The 20210-nt window shown below is 39.6% G+C and overlaps 1 protein-coding gene across 1 annotated transcript; it reads right to left on the bottom strand.

Moving 5' to 3' along the window:
• Window positions 1-4998: 4998 nt before the first annotated feature.
• Window positions 4999-20079, bottom strand: gpr137c.S (G protein-coupled receptor 137C S homeolog). Its single transcript, NM_001096030.1, is given in 7 exon segments — window positions 4999-5241; window positions 8415-8539; window positions 8625-8750; window positions 10362-10511; window positions 11217-11445; window positions 12836-12879; window positions 19520-20079. Coding segments are annotated over 7 exon segments (1134 nt in total). The 5' UTR covers window positions 19838-20079; the 3' UTR covers window positions 4999-5099.
• Window positions 20080-20210: the final 131 nt, after the last annotated feature.

Here is a 20210-nt window from a genome sequence, read left to right as displayed (position 1 = left end):
TATGTCATTTAATATGATATAATCTGTTGCTTAAGTGTTCATTTTGGGGGTACAGTTTTCCTTTAAGAGGTATGATGAATCTCTATGGAAAGGAAATGTGTCATTTAAAAGTTTGGGATGCAATAGATTTCCTTTGGGAATCAAATAAAATCTATTGCTGAGCATTTTAAGCAGACATAAGTAAACTGTCGCTGAATTACAGCATCCCACTGCTAGCTATAACCTGAACAAGATTGCTGGCAGTTTTATGGAGTAGCATTCATACGACTATCCTGATTAACAAAAACTTACAAACGCACAGGGAAAATGAAGTTTGTTGTAACATACGTGATCAGGGACTGCTTATGACAATAGATGCTAGAACTGTAAACAATGTCAGCTACAATTTACTTGTTATCAACTCCAGTAGTCACACAATAACTTAACTTCATACTTAGCTTTGCGTACAAGGGTTCTCAGTAGGGATGCACCGAATCTAGGATTCGGCCGAATCTTTGTGCATTGCTGAACCAAATCTGAATTTGCATATGTAAATTAGGTGTGGGAAGGGTAATCACATCACTTCTTGTCACAAAACAAGGAAGTAAAAAACATTTTTTCCCAGTTTTTCCATTCCTGCCCCTAATTTGCGATTCAGTTCAGCTGAATCTTTTACAAAAAGTGGATTCTGTGCATCCCCAGCGTCGGACTGGGGCTGCGGGAAAAAACCCGGTACGCCAACAATATTCGTTTTACACAACAATACAGCGGACTCCATTAAAATTTTGTACCTCCATCTGTTCCTGAAGAATATATACTTTTTTCACCAAAAAGTATCCATTGTGCTTTCCAAGAAAGGTCTCACATTTTCATTTCAAATATTAAACGAGACAGATGGAAAAGCAGCACACTGAGATATTGCTCAAGCAAATATTAAATATTCACAAGCCAAAATGTATTGTCACAAACAGTGTATGCGAGAGACTCGTATTAATACAGACAGTAACCTTTCTGGAGTGGAGTTGGGCTTCTCTATTTCTCCAGTATAAAATTCCAGGCCAGCACCAGAAAAGGGACCTTTGGACAAGTACAAAAATCCAGAATTGCAATGCATGCACAAACATTTATTTCACTAGAAAAATTAGCGTAAGCAAATCTGGGAAGCCTGTTTAACATGCCTTGCCAGCAAAACATCAAGCCACAGGCTGGCTCTCACAATTAAAAATGGTTTCATTTTGTGTAAATGTTTCATATATAGACATTTTAAATAGCCTATAACCTGCTTGTTGCCATTAATAAAGAGGACCATTTGCAAATCCTGAACCCTTAAAAGACCAGTAACATAAAAAAAAAAAAAATTTGTTTCTACTTAACGGAAAAAAAAACACCAACATACTTTTAACTTTAAATTCACAAAGTCTTTATTAAGAAATAACTTACCAATTCTCCAATTGCGCTCCTCCTCAGAAACGGCGATAGGGCGACGATCCATCGTGCCGCGTTCAATTTCTTCTCCCTGCCTTCTATAGGAGATAGCCAGGGAAGAGAAATCGAGTGCCGCACGATGGATCATCATCCTTTTCTGAGGAGGAGCGCAAGCGTAGAATCTGTAAGTTTTTTTCTTAATAAAGACTTTGCGAATTTAGTTAAAGTGTCTGTTTTTTTTATCGTTAAGTACAAACAAATTTTTAAATTTTTTTTTTAATGTTACTGGTCCTTTAAAGGGATTCTGTCCTGATTTTTAAGGTGTAGTTTTTATTTCTAAATTACACTGTTTACACTGCAAATAATTCCCTCTACAATATAAAATTTCATTTCTGAACCAGCAAGTGTATTTTGTTTTAGTTGTAATATTGGCGTGTAGCTGCATCTCAGGTCATTTTGCCTGGTCATGTGCTTTCAGAAAGAGCCAGCACTTTAGGATGGAACTGCTTTCTGGCAGGCTGTTGTTTCTCCTACTCAATGTAACTGAATGTGTCGCAGTGGGACCCGGATTTTACTAATGAGTGCTGTTGTTAGATCTACCAGGCAGCTGCTTTGTGATATGTGGGTCGGGATTTCCCCCAAGATATCAAAATTAAATATAAAAAAAAATTCTCATGACAGTATCCCTTTAAGAATAGTTTTAAGCTATAACAAAAGAACTGCGCTACAATACCATATCTAACAATTCCCCCAAATACAGAATACCCAACTGATGTTTTTAAACCATTGTGTGCGGGGATGGGCGAGGTTGTAGGATTGTTCATACTCTACTACAGTAATAAAATGTTAGACTGGCTGAAGAACAGGTCAAACCCAAAGCTATGACAGCAGTTTTACAGGTACTAGCCAAGCAAATTAATGGCAATTTGTCTAGACAGTCATCCACTGCCATGAGAAGAAAACAAACACACACAACCCTTATTTAGAGTTTGCAAACAGCAGCGGAGATGGGGGAAATCTGCTGCTTCGCAATATGTAAACAATGCAGATGCAAGGTTTTCTAGACGTGCAAGTGATGTGACAAGCTAGTCTGTTTTCTAGACATGACGGATATTTAAGACAACAGTCTGTGAGATTTCTGGCTTAATTCCCCTTACAATATTTTCTAGAAATAGAAAGTTGAAAAATAAACCAATATTCCCTATAGTAGAGCACACAATCCAGAGAACCCAACATTCATTTTATAAAAACATGGAAACTTTTTGGAACAGAAAACATCAGCACTGTTTAAGCCTGTAGAAAGGAAAAAAACATGATTAATGTAAACAAATGACCAAGCAAACAAAGTATTTTGAATCATTATGAGTCAGCGTTTGCCTTTCCTTTGCACACGACACACGGACACATATTCAAGCGCTGATTTTAAAAGGAAAGTATCGCAGAAAACTCGCAAATGTCTAATCCATAAAGTGGAAAATTAGGGATGCACCGAATCCAGGGTTTGGTTTGGGATTCAGCCAGGATACGGCCTTTTACAGCAGCATTAGGATTCGGCCGAATCCTTCTGCCCGACCGAACTGGATCCGACTCCTAATCCACAAAACTAGGAAGTAAAAAATGTTTCCCATTCCCACACTTAATTTGCATATGTAAATTAGGATTTGGATTCGGTTCAGTAGTCAGCCGAATCTTTCACTAAGGATTCGGCCTAATCCAAAATCGTGGATTCAGTACATCCCTATGTAAAACTAAAATGGTTTGATGTTTTAGAAGCAAAGCCCATTTTCCTTATTGGTTCCAATGATTTGGACTCACCCCCACAAAGTGTTGAAGAATGCACTTATGTTGTCCCTTCAGTTCTTGTTGGTGGCACAAGTAATCTTTGTGATACTTTCCCTTTAATAACTCATAACTGTGCATCTTCTATAAACAAGGCACTCCATGCAGTGTCGGACTGGGATGCCAGGGGCCCACCAGAAAACTTTAGACCATGCTCCCCGTTCTCCAAGATATTTTTCTTTCGCTTCTCCCTTAGGGGTATATTTATCAAAGAGTGAAGTCTGACATCACCACAGTCCACTAAAGTGAAATCCCATCACGCTCCATTTTATTTCTATGGGGTTTTTGAAGGCGTATTTATCAAAGGGTTCATCCTTTGATAAATATACCTTTCAAAATCCCATAGAAATAAATGGAGAGATGCAGAATTTCACTCTAGTGGACTGTGGTGATCTCCAACTTCACTCTTTGATAAATATACCCCCTTATGCCACCTGGTTGATACTATGGGGTATATTTATCAAAGAGTGATGTTAGAGATTGCCACAGTCCGCTAGCGTGAAATTCTGCTTCTCTCCATTTATTTCTATGGGATTTTTAAAGTCGTATTTATCGAAGGGTGAAAGTTCACCATTTGATAAATACGCCTCTAAAAAAAAATCCCATAGAAATGAACGGAGAGAGGCAGAATTTCACGCTAGCAGACTGTGGCAATCTCTAACTTCACTCTTTGATAAATATACCCCTTAATCTTTTTAATTTTCTTAGTACTTTTTCCTTTACATTATATATTTTCCATCTATTTGACCCTTTGTTTCCATAAAGAATTAGGAAATAAACATGAAATTGTTAGAAATGCTTAGAAACCCACCGGTAGTTTTTCCTGGTATCCTGGTGGGCCAGTCCGACACTGACTCCATGTAAGTATTTAGATGTTACATAACTTTTCTTTACGGAGTTAAAGGGGTTGTTCACCTTTAAATTAACTTTTACTATGATGTAGAGAGTGATATTCTGAGACAATTTGCAATTGGTTTTAAATTTTTGTTATTTGTGTTTTTTGAGTTATTTCGCTTTTTATTCAGCAGCCAGTTTGCAGTTTCAGCAGTCTGGTTGCTAGCAACTGTGCATTGATATGAATAAGAGACAAATATGAATAGGAGAGGCCTGAATAGGAAGATAAGAAAAAAAAGTAGCAATAACAATAAATATGTAGCCTTACAGAGCATTTGTTTTTTAGATGGGGTCAGTGACCCCCATTTGAAAGTTAGAAAGAGTTTAAAGAAGAATGCTTATAATTTAAAAACCATAAAAAATAAATAATGAAGACCAATTGAAAAGTTGCTTAGAATAAGCCATTCTATAGCATACTAAACGTTAACTTAAAGGTGAACCACCCCAGCAGTGAAAACAAAAATGAAGTTTTAAGGTACGAGATTTACCAATTCTCTAATACTGAATGTTGCATTAAAGTGAAAAGGTCACTTTGAATAAATAGCAGATATGTCTTAAAATAATAAAAAATCTCCTTGCATTACAGATCACAGAGCCGTTGTTCTTTGCAGGCTCCAAGAGGAGAGCTGCCGAGATTTGACTCCATCTGCATTGGCCGGATTGCAAGTGTTCCCAGTGCTTGTAGAGCTTCTTAAAGGGATACACACAGGTGCAAATACGCAATAATGTATACTTTTATAGGCAAGAGCCGACCCAGCTGCCTCAGTGCCTTGAATAGTGCCGAAATTGAGCTTATTAGTAACAAAAGCTAGGTTTGAGCGGCCTTGGAAACGGAATGTACTGTATGTGCCGATGCAGTCATTTTTTTTTTTTTTTTAAACGTAAACAAAAACACGAGCTGCCTGTTGTCTATAATAGACAGCTGAAAAGGTGCAGTCTAATGGTGCAGTGAATAACACAAGCTATGCCAGTGTTTGTGCTCCACATGTAAACAGTATAGGAGTCCCTGAAGCAGTTCCATTGAGCAGAGGTGGTGAGAGGGCACAGCCGTTACTTGGACATATTGCTCCATACCATGCAGAAGTTTTGGGGGTAGAAGACAAACTTGAAAAAAAAGAGGGGGAAAAAAGGAAAACATTAATGGATTTTATTGTGCTACATATTATCAGTATTGCACATTAGGGTTATAAGTAACAATCACAACTGATGGGTATGGTTTAGATCAGGTCTGGGGTTCAGGTACATGACTATGGAAGAAAAAGGAAAAGAATGAACCATTGTGTTGCACCTTCCCACCTAATGGTCCGTGTTTTTCTTTCAATCAGTAAAACTTAAAGGAGAAGGAAAGCTACGGAGGCATTTTATTGCTAATAGATTAGCTGCAATAGCGCAAGCTAGAATGCTATATTTATTCTGTAGAATGTTTTACCATACATGAGTAAAAAGCTCTAGAATCTCTCTGTTTGTTTAGGATAGCAGCTGCAGTATTAGCTTGGTGTGACATCACTTCCTGCCTGAGTCTCTCCCTGCTCACTTATAGCTCTGGGCTCAGATTACAGCAGAGGGGGGGGGGGGAGAGGAGCAAACTGAGCATGCTCAAGCCCTGCCCTGGAGGTTTAAACTGAAAACAGGAAGTCTGATACAGAAGCCCATGTGTACACAATAGAAGGAAAGAAATGCTGTATTTCTTTTAACAGAGGACTCAGAGCAGCACTACTTTGAGGGTTTACTGGTATATTTAGGTGGACCTTTCTGATAAGGCTTACTTAGTTTTAACCTTTCCTTCTCCTTTAATTTAACAGATTGAGAAAATCAAATTTAAAACTACTGTAGGCATTAGCGTTAATGGGAACACGCTCTATGCACCATGAGCATGTTCCCATTAACGCTACTGCTACTGTAGTTTTAACTTTGATTTTCTCAATCTGTTAAGTTGTACTCATTAAAAGAGAATCACAGACCATTAGGTGGGAAGGTCCAACACTGGGGTCATTCATTACCTTATTCTTCCATAATCATGTTTACTACTCTTGACCCTGCACACCACCACTACTTCTCTATACGATGGCAGGTGCTCCCATTAGGGATGTACCGAATCCACTATTTTGGATTCGGCCAAATCCTTCATGAAAGATTCGGCCGAATACCGAACCGAATCCTAATTTGCATATGCAAATCAGTGAGGGGGAGGGAAAGAATTTTTTTCTTACTTCCTTGTTTTGTGACAAAAAGTCACATGATTTTAAGGATTCGGATACGGTTCGGCCAGGCACAAGGATTCTGCCAAATCCTGCTGAAAATGGTCGAATCCTGTTACACAAAGGCCCTAACAGCCCCGCCCCTTTCCTGTTTGTGGAATTTTACAACAGCCCCTCTGGCATATGCAGGAATCCACAGATATCTAGTCCGGGCCTGGTTTCGATGAACAGGTATTTTCCAAGGGGGTTTTCATGAAGCAAGAATTGAGCTTTAAATATTTTACCAGTCTGAAGACGAAACCTAGTCCCATCCGCAAGCAATGGGTGAATGAATATGTCTGCCTCGGGCCTTTCCCTTCAAACCCATCAGTCATCAGCAATGAAATCTTGGGGGGGACCACTGCATAAACTTAATTGATGAACAAGCCCCAGTTTGCAAAGATAATTTTAACCATATATTCAGTAGCATAGAATTCAGTAGTATAGCATTATGTGGGCAAATCAGTTCTACCTCAGAAGGGGCAAATATTTACCTTGCAGATACAGGGCAGAGACACGCGCTGCAATTCGGGGAGATTAGTTGCCCAGTGACAAAGCTCCTCTTCTTCGGGTCGACTTATCTTCCCGAACTGCCTCCCCACTGGCTAGAATGGAAATTGCCGGTGGGATGGCACTCGGAGCGCTTTGTTTTCCGAAGTTTCCTTGTGAGGCAACTTCGGAAAACAAAGCGATCCATATGCCATCCTGACGGCGAATTTCATTCTAGCCGGCAGGAAGGCAGTTCGGGGAGATCAGTTGCCCCGAAGAAGAGAAGATTGGTCATCGGGCGACTAATCTCCCCAAATTGCAGTGTGTGTCTCTGCCCACAGAGTAGTTACTGGCGTTTTGGCTGATGCTCAGAAAAAAAAATAAGGCACATTAATGCATACTTTTCACACTCTGTGCCCATGAACACTTCACTTGGACAATATGAATTTATGCATACAAACACAGATGATCAACAACAGATTATACTAAATTGTGCAGAACTATAGGTTCCATGCAGGATGCTGCCACTTTGCAGAGTGATTTGTCTAAACTGGAAACTGGGCAGCAAACTGGAAAATTAGGTTCAATGTTGATAAATGCAGGTTATGTACTTTGGCAAAAATAATATAAATGCAAGTTATACACTAAATGGCAGTGTGTTGGGAGTTTCTTTAAATGAGAAGGATCTTGTGGTTTTTGTAGATAACAAGTTGTCTAATTCTGGCCAGTGTCATTCTGTGGCTACTAAAGCAAATAAAGTTCTGTCTTGCATAAAAAAGGGCATTAACTCAAGGGATGAAAACATAATTATGCCTCTTTATAGGTCCCTGGTAAGGCCACATCTGGAGTATGCAGTGCAGTTTTGGACTCCAGTCCTTAAGAGGGATATAAATGAGCTGGAGAGAGTGCAGAGACTAAGTGCAACTAAACTGGTTAGAGGGATGGAAGAGTTAAATTATGAGGGTAGACTGTCAAGGTTGGGGTTGTTTTCTCTGGAAAAAAGGCGCTTGCAAGGGGACATGATTACACTTAACAAGTACATTAGAGGACATTATAGACAAATAGCAGGGGACCTTTTTACCCATAAAGTGAATCACCGTACCAGAGGCCTCCCCTTCAGACTAGAAGAAAAGAACTTTCATTTGAAGCAACGTAGAGGGTTCTTCACAGTCAGGACAGTGAGGTTGTGGAATGCATTGCCGGGTGATGTTGATTTAGTTAATGCCTTGTATGATTTTTTGGACAGACATATTATCAAATGCTATTGTGATACTAAACTCTATAGTGAGTATAGATATGGGTATATAGAATTTATGTGAAAGTAGGGAGGGGTGTGTGTATGGATGCTGGGTTTTCATTTGGAGGGGTTGGACTTGATGGACTTTGTCTTTTTTCAACACAATTTAACTATGTAACTATGTAACACTGTGTAGGATAAAACTAGAACAGCATTACAACACAACAAAAATGGTGCATATTTCATCTATTTTAAGAGATATCTTGCAAAACAACAAAGTATGACAATCCCTCACTAGTTCTGTTCAGCATTACCTTCCTCGCTCTCCTCTTGCAGAAGCAAGCCTTGGCAAGTCATCATCACTATCGTACCTTCGAGGATTATCAAAAAAGTATGCCCTGGATCCAAAACTGTGACTGTTCACCATCCCTGCAGCTTCCTATATAGGAGAACACATAGAAAAATGACAAGGTAGAAATGGTGTGATTTCAAAAGAAAGATTTTACACAAAAATAAACACCCACCAGGTTTTGGCTTAACCTTTTTGCACGGAAGAAATACACCATCAAGCCCATTGGCAGCAGTTCACAAAACAGAATAAGAATTCCAAACAGCAGATATTCTAGACCAATCACATCCTCTGTAACAGCCTAAGAAGAGAGAAAATAGAGTTCAATTTGATACACATTTGAAGCATTAAAGGAATTGTTCAGTTTAAAAACTGGGTAAATAGATAGGCCATGCAAAATAAAAAATGTTTCCAATATAGTTAGTTAGTTAGCCAAAAATGTAATTTGACTGGATGTGTAACATAATAGCTAGCCACTACTTCCTGCTTTTCAGCTCACTTGGTTTCCACTGATTGGTTACCAATCAGTGACTTGAGGGGAGGGCATATGGGTTTATAACTGTTGCTTTTGAATCTGAGCTGAATGTTGAGGATCAATTGCAAACTCACTGAACATGTATGTCCCAGGCCCCTTTATAGTCACTGACTAACTCCGAGTTAGAGAGCTCAAAAGCAGGAAGTAGTGTTGGCTATTATGTTAGACATCCGCTCACTCCAGCTTTTATACATTAAATTTTTGGCTAACTAACTATATTAGAAACATTTATTATTTTGCACAGCCTATCTATTTACCCAGTTTTTATACTAAACTGTTCCTTTAAATGATACAAACCTCTCCTGTCTTTAGGCGCAGGAGTCTTTCACCTACATAAATTCCCAACACTCTATAAGCAACATTCCCGTATAGAGAAACAACTAGTGAATGGTAACAAATTGGGTTTTATAAGAGTTTGAAAATTATAGGGGGTTTCCATCCAAAATATGGTCACAACGGAAAGATAATGTCTATTTTATCTATTATAACAACTGCCTTTAAATGGCACCTGTTGCCAAATATATTATCCCAACCAGAGGTGCAGACTAATAAAGCCTGCATTCTGGTTGGGGGGGGTAACAGTATTTTTTTTTTAAAAGCCCCCTCCCCCACCAGTGCTAGGCCACCAGCAGGTGGAGGGAGGTCCCAGTTCGAGCAGCCATGTTGGGGCACACACATGCACATAATGGGAGAATGCTGCAACTTGCTCATTATGTGCATGAGTGTGATGTCAGAAACATGCTATGCACATGAGCTCTGACCATGGCTGTTCGCACCGGTAGCTCCCTCCCGGTGCGAGTGTCCTAGAGCTGGCAGAGGCAATTTAAAAGAAAAACAAACAAAATTACTGTTACCCCATCCGGAGTGTGGGCACTTTTAATTGGGAATTATATATTTTGGCAACAGGTGCCCTTTAATGAAACTCAGGGACTGTACTGAACAAAATTTAAGAAATGTACAAACTAATGTATCGATTTAGAACAGTTAACAGAATAGGTGAACGCCCACCCCTCAAGCTGCTTAAGAAAGAATTAAGAAAATTAAAACTTTAAACTTCAATAATAGAAAAGGATTACACAACAGAATATGGAAAGTCATTTTTTAAAAAAAAAAATCTTAATTTCCGGTGAACTGTTTAAAAACTAAGAATAGAATTTTGGTTCAGAGAAGAATAATCATTTACTGGTCAGTGAGGGCACTTTCTGCATTATCATTTATAGAACCAAAAATTGTTGAAGGCAGGTGTGGAGGATGGGCTGCTGCAACGTGTAATTACAGTGTCTTTAACAATAAACAACATTTCATTTGTGCTAAATCTCCTTTAATTATTTAGTTAGTAGGCCTAAAGCCAGTGGCAAAATAGTATTTAGTACTTACATGATCAGAGACACCATTCCATCCATAACTAAAAGGGCTTGGCTTATACTCTGGTGATATAGAGATTACAACCAAATTGTAGCAGGCCCTCAAAATATAGAGTAAGCTAATTACAGAGCCCATTAAAACTGCTTGATGCCCAGATGTGCCCTAGATGAAGGGAAAAAACACATGTAAAATCTCATTATCTCATCTGGTTTGTTTGAAATATAATTTTCATCTGGAATGATACCTATGGATCGGAGAATGATGATGTCATTCCAATATTTAAAAAGGGATTACGATCTCAGTCTGGCAATTACAGGTCAGTAAGTTTGACATCTGTGGTGGGCAAATTATTTGAAGACTTGTTAAGAGATCATATTTAAAATTTTGTCCCAGTGAATTGTACTATGAGCAGCAATCAGCATGGCTCTATGAAGGATAGGTCATGTCAAACAAATCGGATTGCTTTTTATGATGAGGTAAGTAGGATGCTGGACAGTGGCGGAGCATTAGATGTGATTTTACCAGTGTTTGATAACGTGCCCCACAAACGACAGCTTTCTAAATTAAGGTCTGATAGCTTAATGTCGTTTGCATATGGATAGGAAACTGGCTACAGGATTGGGTACAGAGGGTGGTTGTTAATGGCACATTCTCTACGTGGAGTAAGATTCCTAAAAGGCAACAGAGGAAGTCTGAAAAAGAAGAGGACTCTTTGCCCACTTTGTGTTTTTTTTTAGAAGGACAGTTTAATTTGATTAGTATTTTTTGAGAGACTGTTTGCAGCTAAATAGCTGATAAGCATAAACTTGTGGAGGTAAAAGGATCACAGATGTTTATATTAAACTAGGAACTCACATATATACAGACCTTAGATTCTAGGTAGACATTGGCCGGGGACAAGTTTGCAATTTTGTAGGTGTTCTTGGCCAATGTAATTGAACAAGCCACAAAGAGACAATCGCTAACTATCGTTCTTGTCATGGTTATCCATCCTTGCTGGTCAGCCGATAAACTGCCATAAGTAATCAGGACACAGCACAGGTTGACAATCAGAAAAGCCATAAATGTGAATAAAAATCCCAAACGAAGTGAAGTTCTGCAAAGATACAGGGAGAAACGTAGAAAACAGCAAATAATTTACAATTTGTTACATAAATACATTTTGGATCCTAGCAACCAGATATTTGAAATTGCAAACTGGAGAGCTGCTGAATAAAAAGCTAAATGTCTCAAAAACCACAAATAATAAAAGATTTAAACCAAATTGTTTCAGAATATCCCTCTCTACACCATACTAAAAGTTAATTTAAAGGTGAACAACCCCTTTAAATCATCCTTTTATTTAGTAAAACATAAAAATGGTTCCATTTCCTCTAGAAAAACATTACCCAAATCACAATTACAGATTCAGTTACAATTCCCCTTCCCCCAGAGCTGCTTCAAGGAGACATGAGAAAGTCAATCATTATACTGACATCAGGCCATAGAGCTATGGAGCATTTAAAACATCAGTTAAAACCCCCATTAACCCGGATTCACCTTCAAAACACTTTTTTCAGTTCAGTTGGTTTCAGATTGTTCACAAGACTTTTTCCAATTACTCTCTATCTTATATTTGTGTGTCGTAATATTATTTTATTATAGTTGTGTTTTTCTAATATTGAAGTGTAAAGTTTTAATTTTCACCTTCTAAAGCAGCTCTGGGAAGGAGGGGGTCGCAGAAAACCTGCGGTACCCTGGGGGTTACAGATAGAAGTTTCGGTAGCGGGTATAGATGCGGGTCGTGGTTCTCCGGGTTTTTGGGCCGCGGGTCTTCTCAAGAGCAAGTTTTACTCCTTTTTTCTGACCACGCCTACTTCTAATGATGTCACTTCCGGTTTACAATGCCCACACGGTTTCTTGATGGTCAGCAGGTTGCGGATAAGGTACTTGTGGGTCGGGTAGCGGATCCAAGTGGCTAAGTATGCGGGTTGCGGGTCCAGTTCGGGTTTAACAAATTGGTTCCGTGCAGGACTCTAGTCACATACCCTTTAACTGTTCTAAATTGATACATTTAGTTGATACATTTCTTATCTTTGTCCCTGCTGAGCAGAATCCCTGAGTTTCATTAAAGGCAGCTGTTAGATTTGATACAATAGTTGCGAATATTACACAGATGCTGCTAAGAAATGTATCAAATAAATATAGCAAATTGTAATAGTTCAGAATCTGCATCTGATTTACTGACACTAGAGACATTTCAACTTTAAACTTCAATTTTGGGAGGATGGTAAAAAACTAAAAGATGGAAAGTAAATTGGAAAAACTCTGTAAACAACTGAACTAAAAGAAGCCTTTGGAAGGTGCACATCCCCTTTAATCAAAGCTCATGTTAAAGATTTCTACAACCAAAAAGAATCAAAGTAAATATCCTTGAAATGAACACATTAAGCATTTCAGATTATAGTAACACTTCAGCTTGATTCTAGGTATAGTGAAGAACTTACTTGTATTTGTTAAACTCTGGAGAACACCTGGCTTTAAAAATAACCTGAGAGAGGAAGAACAAAAGAGAAAAAAAAAAATAAACCGAATAAAATTAGTTAAATGCAATAGGATTGTTTTGCATCCAATAAGGATTAATTATTCCGTAGTTGGGATAAAGTACAAGGTACTGTTCTATTATTACAGAGAGAAAAAAGGAAACATTTTTAAAATTTTAATTATTTGATTAAAATGGAGTCTATGGTAGGTGGCCTTCCTATAATTTAGAGCTTTCTGGAGATCTCTGAACAGTGCAGTGCTGGTGGTCCACAGCTTAAAGGAACAGTAACACTAAAGAATGGAAGTGTTTTAAAGTAATGAAAATATAACTTTGTATTGCCCTGCACGGATAAAACTGGTGTGTTTGCTTCAGAAACTCTACAATAGTTTCTATAAACAAGCAGATGTGTAGCCATGGGGGGCAGCCATTTAAATCTGAAAAAGGAGAAAAGGCACAGGATACACAGCAGCCATTGTGGTTACAATGGGATTACAATGGATTACTTCTAAATTTATCTGTTATCTACGGTGTATCCTGTGCTTGAATGGCTGCCTCCATGGCTACTCAGCATCTTATTTATATAAACAATAGTAGTGTTTCTGAAGCATATACATCAGTTTTACCAATGCAGGGCAACACTACATTATATTTTCAAAACACTTTATTTTTTTGAGGTTACTGTTCCTTTAATTCTAAATATTGTAAATGTTTGCCTTTTTCTGGGAATATTAAAGGAACAGTTCAGTGTGAAAATAAAAACGGTGTAAATAGATAGGCTGTGTAAAATAAAAAATGTTTCTAATATAGTTAGCCAAATATGTAATATATAAAGGCTGGAGTGAACAGATGTCTAATAAAACAGAATCCAACTTCCTGCTTTTCAGCTCTATAACTCTGAGTTAGTCAGCGACTTGAAGGGGGGCCACATGGTACATTTCTGTTCAGTGAGTTTGCAATTGATCCTCAGCATTCAGCTCAGATTCAAAAGCAACAGATATGACCCATGTGGCCCCCCTCAAGTCTCTGATTGGTTACTGCCTGGTAACCAGGGCAACCAGTCAGTGTAAACCAAGAGAGCTGAAAAGTAGTGCTCTGACTGACATGTTATACATCAAATCACTCCAGCCTTTATACATTACATTTTTGGCTAACTAACTATATAAGAAACATGTTTTATTTTGCACAGCCTGTCTATTTAACCAGTTTTTATATTTACACTATACAATTCCTTTAAACAGTGGGTCAAAATGTTACACAATCAGAGCATTGGGAAGTTGTAGGATGGATGACAGGACTCTAAATAAAAGAAGAAAAACATAAAGGTTTTTGTATGGATGTATAAGGCAATCTTTGGGCCTGGAGTACATTGGAGTTCTTCCTTGAGTTGCTAATACCCTAAATCATTTAGCACAATTATTGGAATATGCAACACTCTGAGAAAGCAATGTTAATGCAATGTTGCCTGAACATTGTTTATATTGGTTGGTTGTAATATTACTACACATAGTTCAAATGATCTCCAATTACTCCAGTTATACGACTGCCAATATGGTAACCAATCCACTACAGACAATACAGGGAGTATAAGCGGAGGGCTTTCTTTGGCAGATGCCCATTCAGATATAAAAAAATAGCAAGAGACTCAGAACTGCAGCCTGTGAAGCCATTAAAGGGGAACTAACTGTGCCCTAGCATTTTTGACCTCCAGGATCCGCTCCCTGCCTGCTTCACTCCCACAAATCTGAACATGTACTTCCCACTAAACAGATTATTTAATTCTGTTCACTGGTCCTTGGTTAAAGGTAATATATGAAGGACAGTACCAGCATATTAATACTGTTGCCAATTCTAATGTTTTTGTGTTTCGGTTCTTTCTAAAATTTGATAATCCACATTTTAATTTCTTTGTTTAAAGCAGACAAAAGCCTTAAAATTAACTTTCAGTACAATACATTCGCTAGTAAAAAGCTAGTAACTCTGTAAAAAGACACTACATATAATTCTCAATTTGTCTGCACTCAATTTGAATTGGCTTTTGAGTGAAATTTGTGAAAAGAACTGGTAACACCAAAAAAAAAAAGTTTTGCTATGCATTTAAACATTGTGTACTGATATAGTTTATATAAATAAGCTGCAATGTAGCCATGGTGGCAGCCATTTAGAGCTGTAGGGCACAATAGCAGGTAAGTAATAAGCTGTGTACGATGAATCCAAATCAGATTTCAACTTAACTAATAGATAAACTTGTAGGTGCTGCATAAACAGATAAAAACTCTACGGGGCAGATTTATCAAGGGTCGAATTGAAAATTCAAAGTCTAAATTTGAATTTAAGTTTTTTTATTATCAAAACTGTCAAATACGACTAGGGAGTTATTCAAATTTGATTTGACTTTTTAATAAAAATTCAAATTTCGATTTTCGCTATTTATCATACACTGGCCCTTTAAGAATCTAAATTTGACTATTCGCCACCTAAAACCTGCCGAATTGCTAAGTCAATGGGAGACATCCATGGATCAATTTGGAGTTGCTTAACCGATTCCAGTACAAACAAAAGAACTGCCTTTTGCACAAAGTCTGCATGTAGAGAGACATGATTTCTGGTGATTTTAATAGAGTGAGCTCTAATACATCTTCTAGCCCAGTGCTGTCCATGTTCTGTGCTACCGAGGGCCAAAATTTTACTGGCCTATGTGGAGGAGGGCCGATAATGGAAGTCAGTGTTGGTCACTCCCCTTTTAAACCACACCCACTGTAAACCACACCCATATTACCACAAGGACTTTTAAGATCATATCCACATTAACGGTGGTAGCACACCAAAAAACCAAATGGTTGGTGCTCACTGCAGGGAAATACCTCATCACTCATTTTCATATGTGAAAAATTGAAGTCATGTTAAAAACATACCCTTAAATCCTCCCCTGTGGATAATACAACAGACCCCCAACACATGATTAAACACCTAAATGCTAATAACCCCAAGAACAAACCCATAACAGGATTACATTCCACAGGTATTTTAGGGTAAACTGAGAATGGCACACCCAAGCAACACTAGGCAAGCAGCGAATGGCACACACAAGCAGCACTGGGCAAGCAGAGAATGGCACACACAGGGAGGCAGGGCCGGCCAAGGTATTTTTGCACCCTAGGCAAAGGCTTCAATCAGTGCCCCCCCACCCAGTCCTGCATTACCATTTCCCGCCTTACCAGTCATATAGCCCCCTGTACCTGTGCCAGCACCCATTACCTCCATTTGTATCTATGCCAATGGCAGTCAATCCCTCAGATTGTCCCCAGGCCCCAATCTGTACCTGTGCCAGCATAAGTCAAAACATCCATCATATTTTCACCCAAATCTGTACCTAAGCCAGCGACAACCAAAAGAATCCATCATATTGCCCAATTTGTATCTGTTCCGGCAGTAGCCAAAAATCCATCATATTGCCCTCAAACATCTGTGTACCTGTGCCAGCAGCCACCATAATGCCCCATGTACCTGAGCCAGCAGCAGCCAAAGCCTTATATTGCCCCCAATCTGTACCTGTGCCAGCATCAGCCAAAAAATACACACTATTGCCTCCATGTATGTACTTGTGCCAGCAGCAGCCAAATATCCATCATATCATCTGTTTACCTGTGCAAGTAGCAGCCAAGATATTGCCCACAAATATGTACCTGTGCCAGCAGCTGCCAAAGCCTTATATTGCCCCCAATCTGTACCTGTGCCAGCATCAGCCAAACAATCCACACTATTGCCTCCATATATGTACTTGTGCCAGCAGCAGCCAAATATCCATCATATCATCTGTTTACCTGTGCAAGTAGCAGCCAAGATATTGCCCACACATATGTACCTGTGCCAGCAGCTGCCAAAAGGGAGCTGGGGAGTGATTCTGTCTGGAACAGGGGGTTTATAAAGTTGAAAAACTATTAAAGGCCAAGCAAATCAGGGTTTGAAAAAGAAAGAGAGGAAATTCCCCCTAAAAGTGTGCCCCCCCCCATGGGCGCCTACTCTACCTGCCCCTAGTTCCAGCCCTGCAGGGAGGGAAGGCAGAACAGAGCAGGAGACAGGGAAAGCTATCATTCTAATATGTACTACATACAGTGACACAGTGCTGGTACCCCATTAGCATTTTGAATATTGTATAATTATAACAGAGCCCCCCCACCAACCCAGTCTCGCTCATTGTTGGTGGATATGAAACTGCTTAGTGAATGGAACAATAGCCTTGTCCTTTAATTACATTAAATTATTAAGAAAATATGAACTATATAATTGTCATTTTGCTGGGAATAATCTCCTTTGTATTTACTAAAATTGGAAATGTTTAACAATTAATTAGGGATACTAAATACAGCATCAGGTGAACTGTACATGTGCACATTATCTCAAATGCTGAATTTGCTGAAGAATGTGTAAGTTATATTTAACAAGAATACCATATAACTGTACTTTGACACCAAAAACAAAGTATTGCGGATAAGAGCCTGCTTTGTATAAGTGGGGGCTTAGGTCATATATAGTCAGTCACCTGGGCTAAGGGAGAGGCTGATTAACGGAGACTGAAATGCTGCAACAATAACAGAATACAGACGGCTGAAGATGTAATCAGCTGATGACATAATAACCGGGAGGACTAAGGTTTGCTCCAATGCAGGATCAGTATATTAGGGATGTGCAAGAAGCCCTCCAGCTGTTGCCAAACACTTGGCATCTCTAAGCTATTCGGTATAAACCATCTGGGCATCAGTGCCGTGGTCCATCCACTTTCATTACTAAATATTCTTTATCCCTTAATCACTGCTAGAAAACAACACACACTTAAATTGTGATAATTAGGACTTTTAAGTTTTTTGACGCACAAGCTAAGTGAAGCAGAGAGCTGTTGTATTTAAATAGATAAGCTCCTACTATATAGCATTCTCAAATAGAGCCAACATATTCTGCACCACTGCACAATATATAGTATTAACAGTCCAACAACAAGCAACTGGAGGGCAGCCGGTAGTATATGGCTGATGGAGAGCACTCAAAAGGATTGATAATATATGAATAAAAGTTATACAAAATTAAATGCATATAGAAAAGGATATAGTCTTGTAAAAGAAAGTTCAATGTTAGAAATAAGAGATTACACAAATATAGAAATATACTGTAATAAAAGGTGATGTTGCCATTAAGGGCCATATGGAGCCCCAACAATTCTGGGAAAACGGCACTGAAACTGAACATTAAATAAATTATAGTGCGATCACAATTTGTGGGCCCAAGATTCCAATCAGTATAATATAAAATGTGTTATTATTACTTTGTATTTAGGATTCTTTGGGAAGGATTTGGGGTGCAAGGCTATCCAGGTATACAGTCAGCAAAAAGGGTTGTACAAATTCGTGAACTTGTGCCACTGAAGTCATCATGTGCTGGGGAAAAAGCAATAGGATTTTTGAAGTGGCGTAACTAGATATTACTGGGCCCCACAGCAATTTATTTTTCAGGCCCCCAAAATGTCTAGAGCAACACTTGCATGAAAAATGTTCTTGGGTGCCAAATAGGTGCTGTGATTGGCCATTTGGTAGCCCCTATGTCGATTTTCAACCTACATTAAGGCTCTGTTTGGCATTGTACCTGTTTTTTTTACAACCAAAACTTGCCTGGAATTCAAAAATAAGGATCTGCTTTGAGGCCACTGGGATCAACATCCAAGGGGCTGCTCACAAGCTACTGGTTGGGGATCACCGGTCTAGAGGTTGACCTGGTTTACCAATAGTATATGAATTAGGTCCTCATGGGGCCCCTATACCTCCTGGGCCACCCTGCAGCTGCAGGGTCTGCTTCCTCTGTAGTTACGCCCCTGGATTTATGGACTATTACCAATACAAACACTTTCAAATATTAGATTTCGGGGTGATTAACCGCCCGGTGACAAATCTCTTCTTCGGTTCAAGTAATCTCCCCGAACTACCTCCCGCCGGATAGAATGTAAATCGATGGCGGGATGGCACTTGGAGCGTTTTGTTTTCCGAAGACGCTCAAAGTTGCCTCATGAGGAAACTTCGCAAAACGAATCGCTCCGAGTGCCATCCCACCAGCGATTTACATTTTAGCCAGTGGGAAGGCAGTTCGGGGAGATTAATCGCCCTAAAGAAGAGATGTCACTGGGCGACTAATCTCCCCGAATCTGCCTGTGTGCCCTGACCCTTATACCAAAGGTGAACAAGAAGACTTGGAAAGGGGCAAAATAAAGGCCCGGTCTACACCAAACCCCATCCAGGACATGACTGTTCCCCAAAAGCATTTCATAGCTGCTGACATGCCAGAAATCAGGGCTAGCATGAGATTATATCCAACTTGAAGCCCAAAAACTAAGGACCAAGAAATGCTGAACTACAGTTTCCTATGAGAGACTCAAAGTATTGCTGGGAGCTGTAGTCCGTTAGCAGCTGGTTGGAAATACGTATTATACACAATAGAAATAAAAGGAGGCGGAGGGGGTGTGAGACTGAAGTCATAGACAGGACAAACTGCCTGCTGCTTGCTCCCCCTACAGTCTCAGCAAGATACCCTGGGAAACAAGAGGTTAAAGAGTGATGTCACCCCAAGTGAATGGGGCAAAAGCAAAGGGAAAAAGGCAACTTACCTGCGAAAAATAAACATTAAGGAGACACAAAGTGGAGAACTGCAAGAACACGGGGCAGCAATACAGGAGCCAGCTGGGGAATGGCTGCAGGTCATTGGACTGGGCACAGTTTCTAAGGTAAAAGGAGAAGAGAACGGTCCTAAAAGATGCCCAGAGGAGGCACAGGTACAGCAAGAGGCTCTGGTAGCCGAACCTCTTCTGTTTGTAGTGTAAAAGCAGCCAGAGCTGCACGTATGTGGCGAGGAAGAGCGCACAGCAGAGCACCGAGTACAGCACCGTCAGTCCCAGTTCCACTGGCCAAGGGATGGCTGATTTCATGGTCAGCCCCGGGGAACTCTCTCTCACACAGATATTAACATTGGAAGGCGCTAATGTTGCCCGACAGGGGGCGTGTGCCAATCCGTGACGGGAATAAAAACAAAGAAACTGAAAAAGAAAGGCCACTTTAAAACGCTGAGTGAACAATTGATGTTCAGCCAATTAAAAAGCACCAAAGAAAGCAGCTCTCTTTCCTTCCCCTCACACTCTCCCTCTCTCTGTCCCGCTATTCCCTTGTCTCCTCTCCTCCTACTGCAGTTCTCTTTCTGTTCAAAACAACTCCGCTGGAAGAGATCAGCTGAGCCAGACCATTTCAGGCGCTCGCCGTTCCTATTGGCCGTGCGAAGCCCCGCCTCCGAAAAAAGTTAGATTT

This window comes from Xenopus laevis, chromosome 8S, assembly GCF_017654675.1.
Source record: "Xenopus laevis strain J_2021 chromosome 8S, Xenopus_laevis_v10.1, whole genome shotgun sequence".
In the NCBI taxonomy this organism is placed as follows: Eukaryota; Metazoa; Chordata; class Amphibia; order Anura; family Pipidae; genus Xenopus; species Xenopus laevis.
Note: the sequence above shows the minus strand (reverse complement) of the source record. Positions and strands in the feature narration are given on the sequence as shown.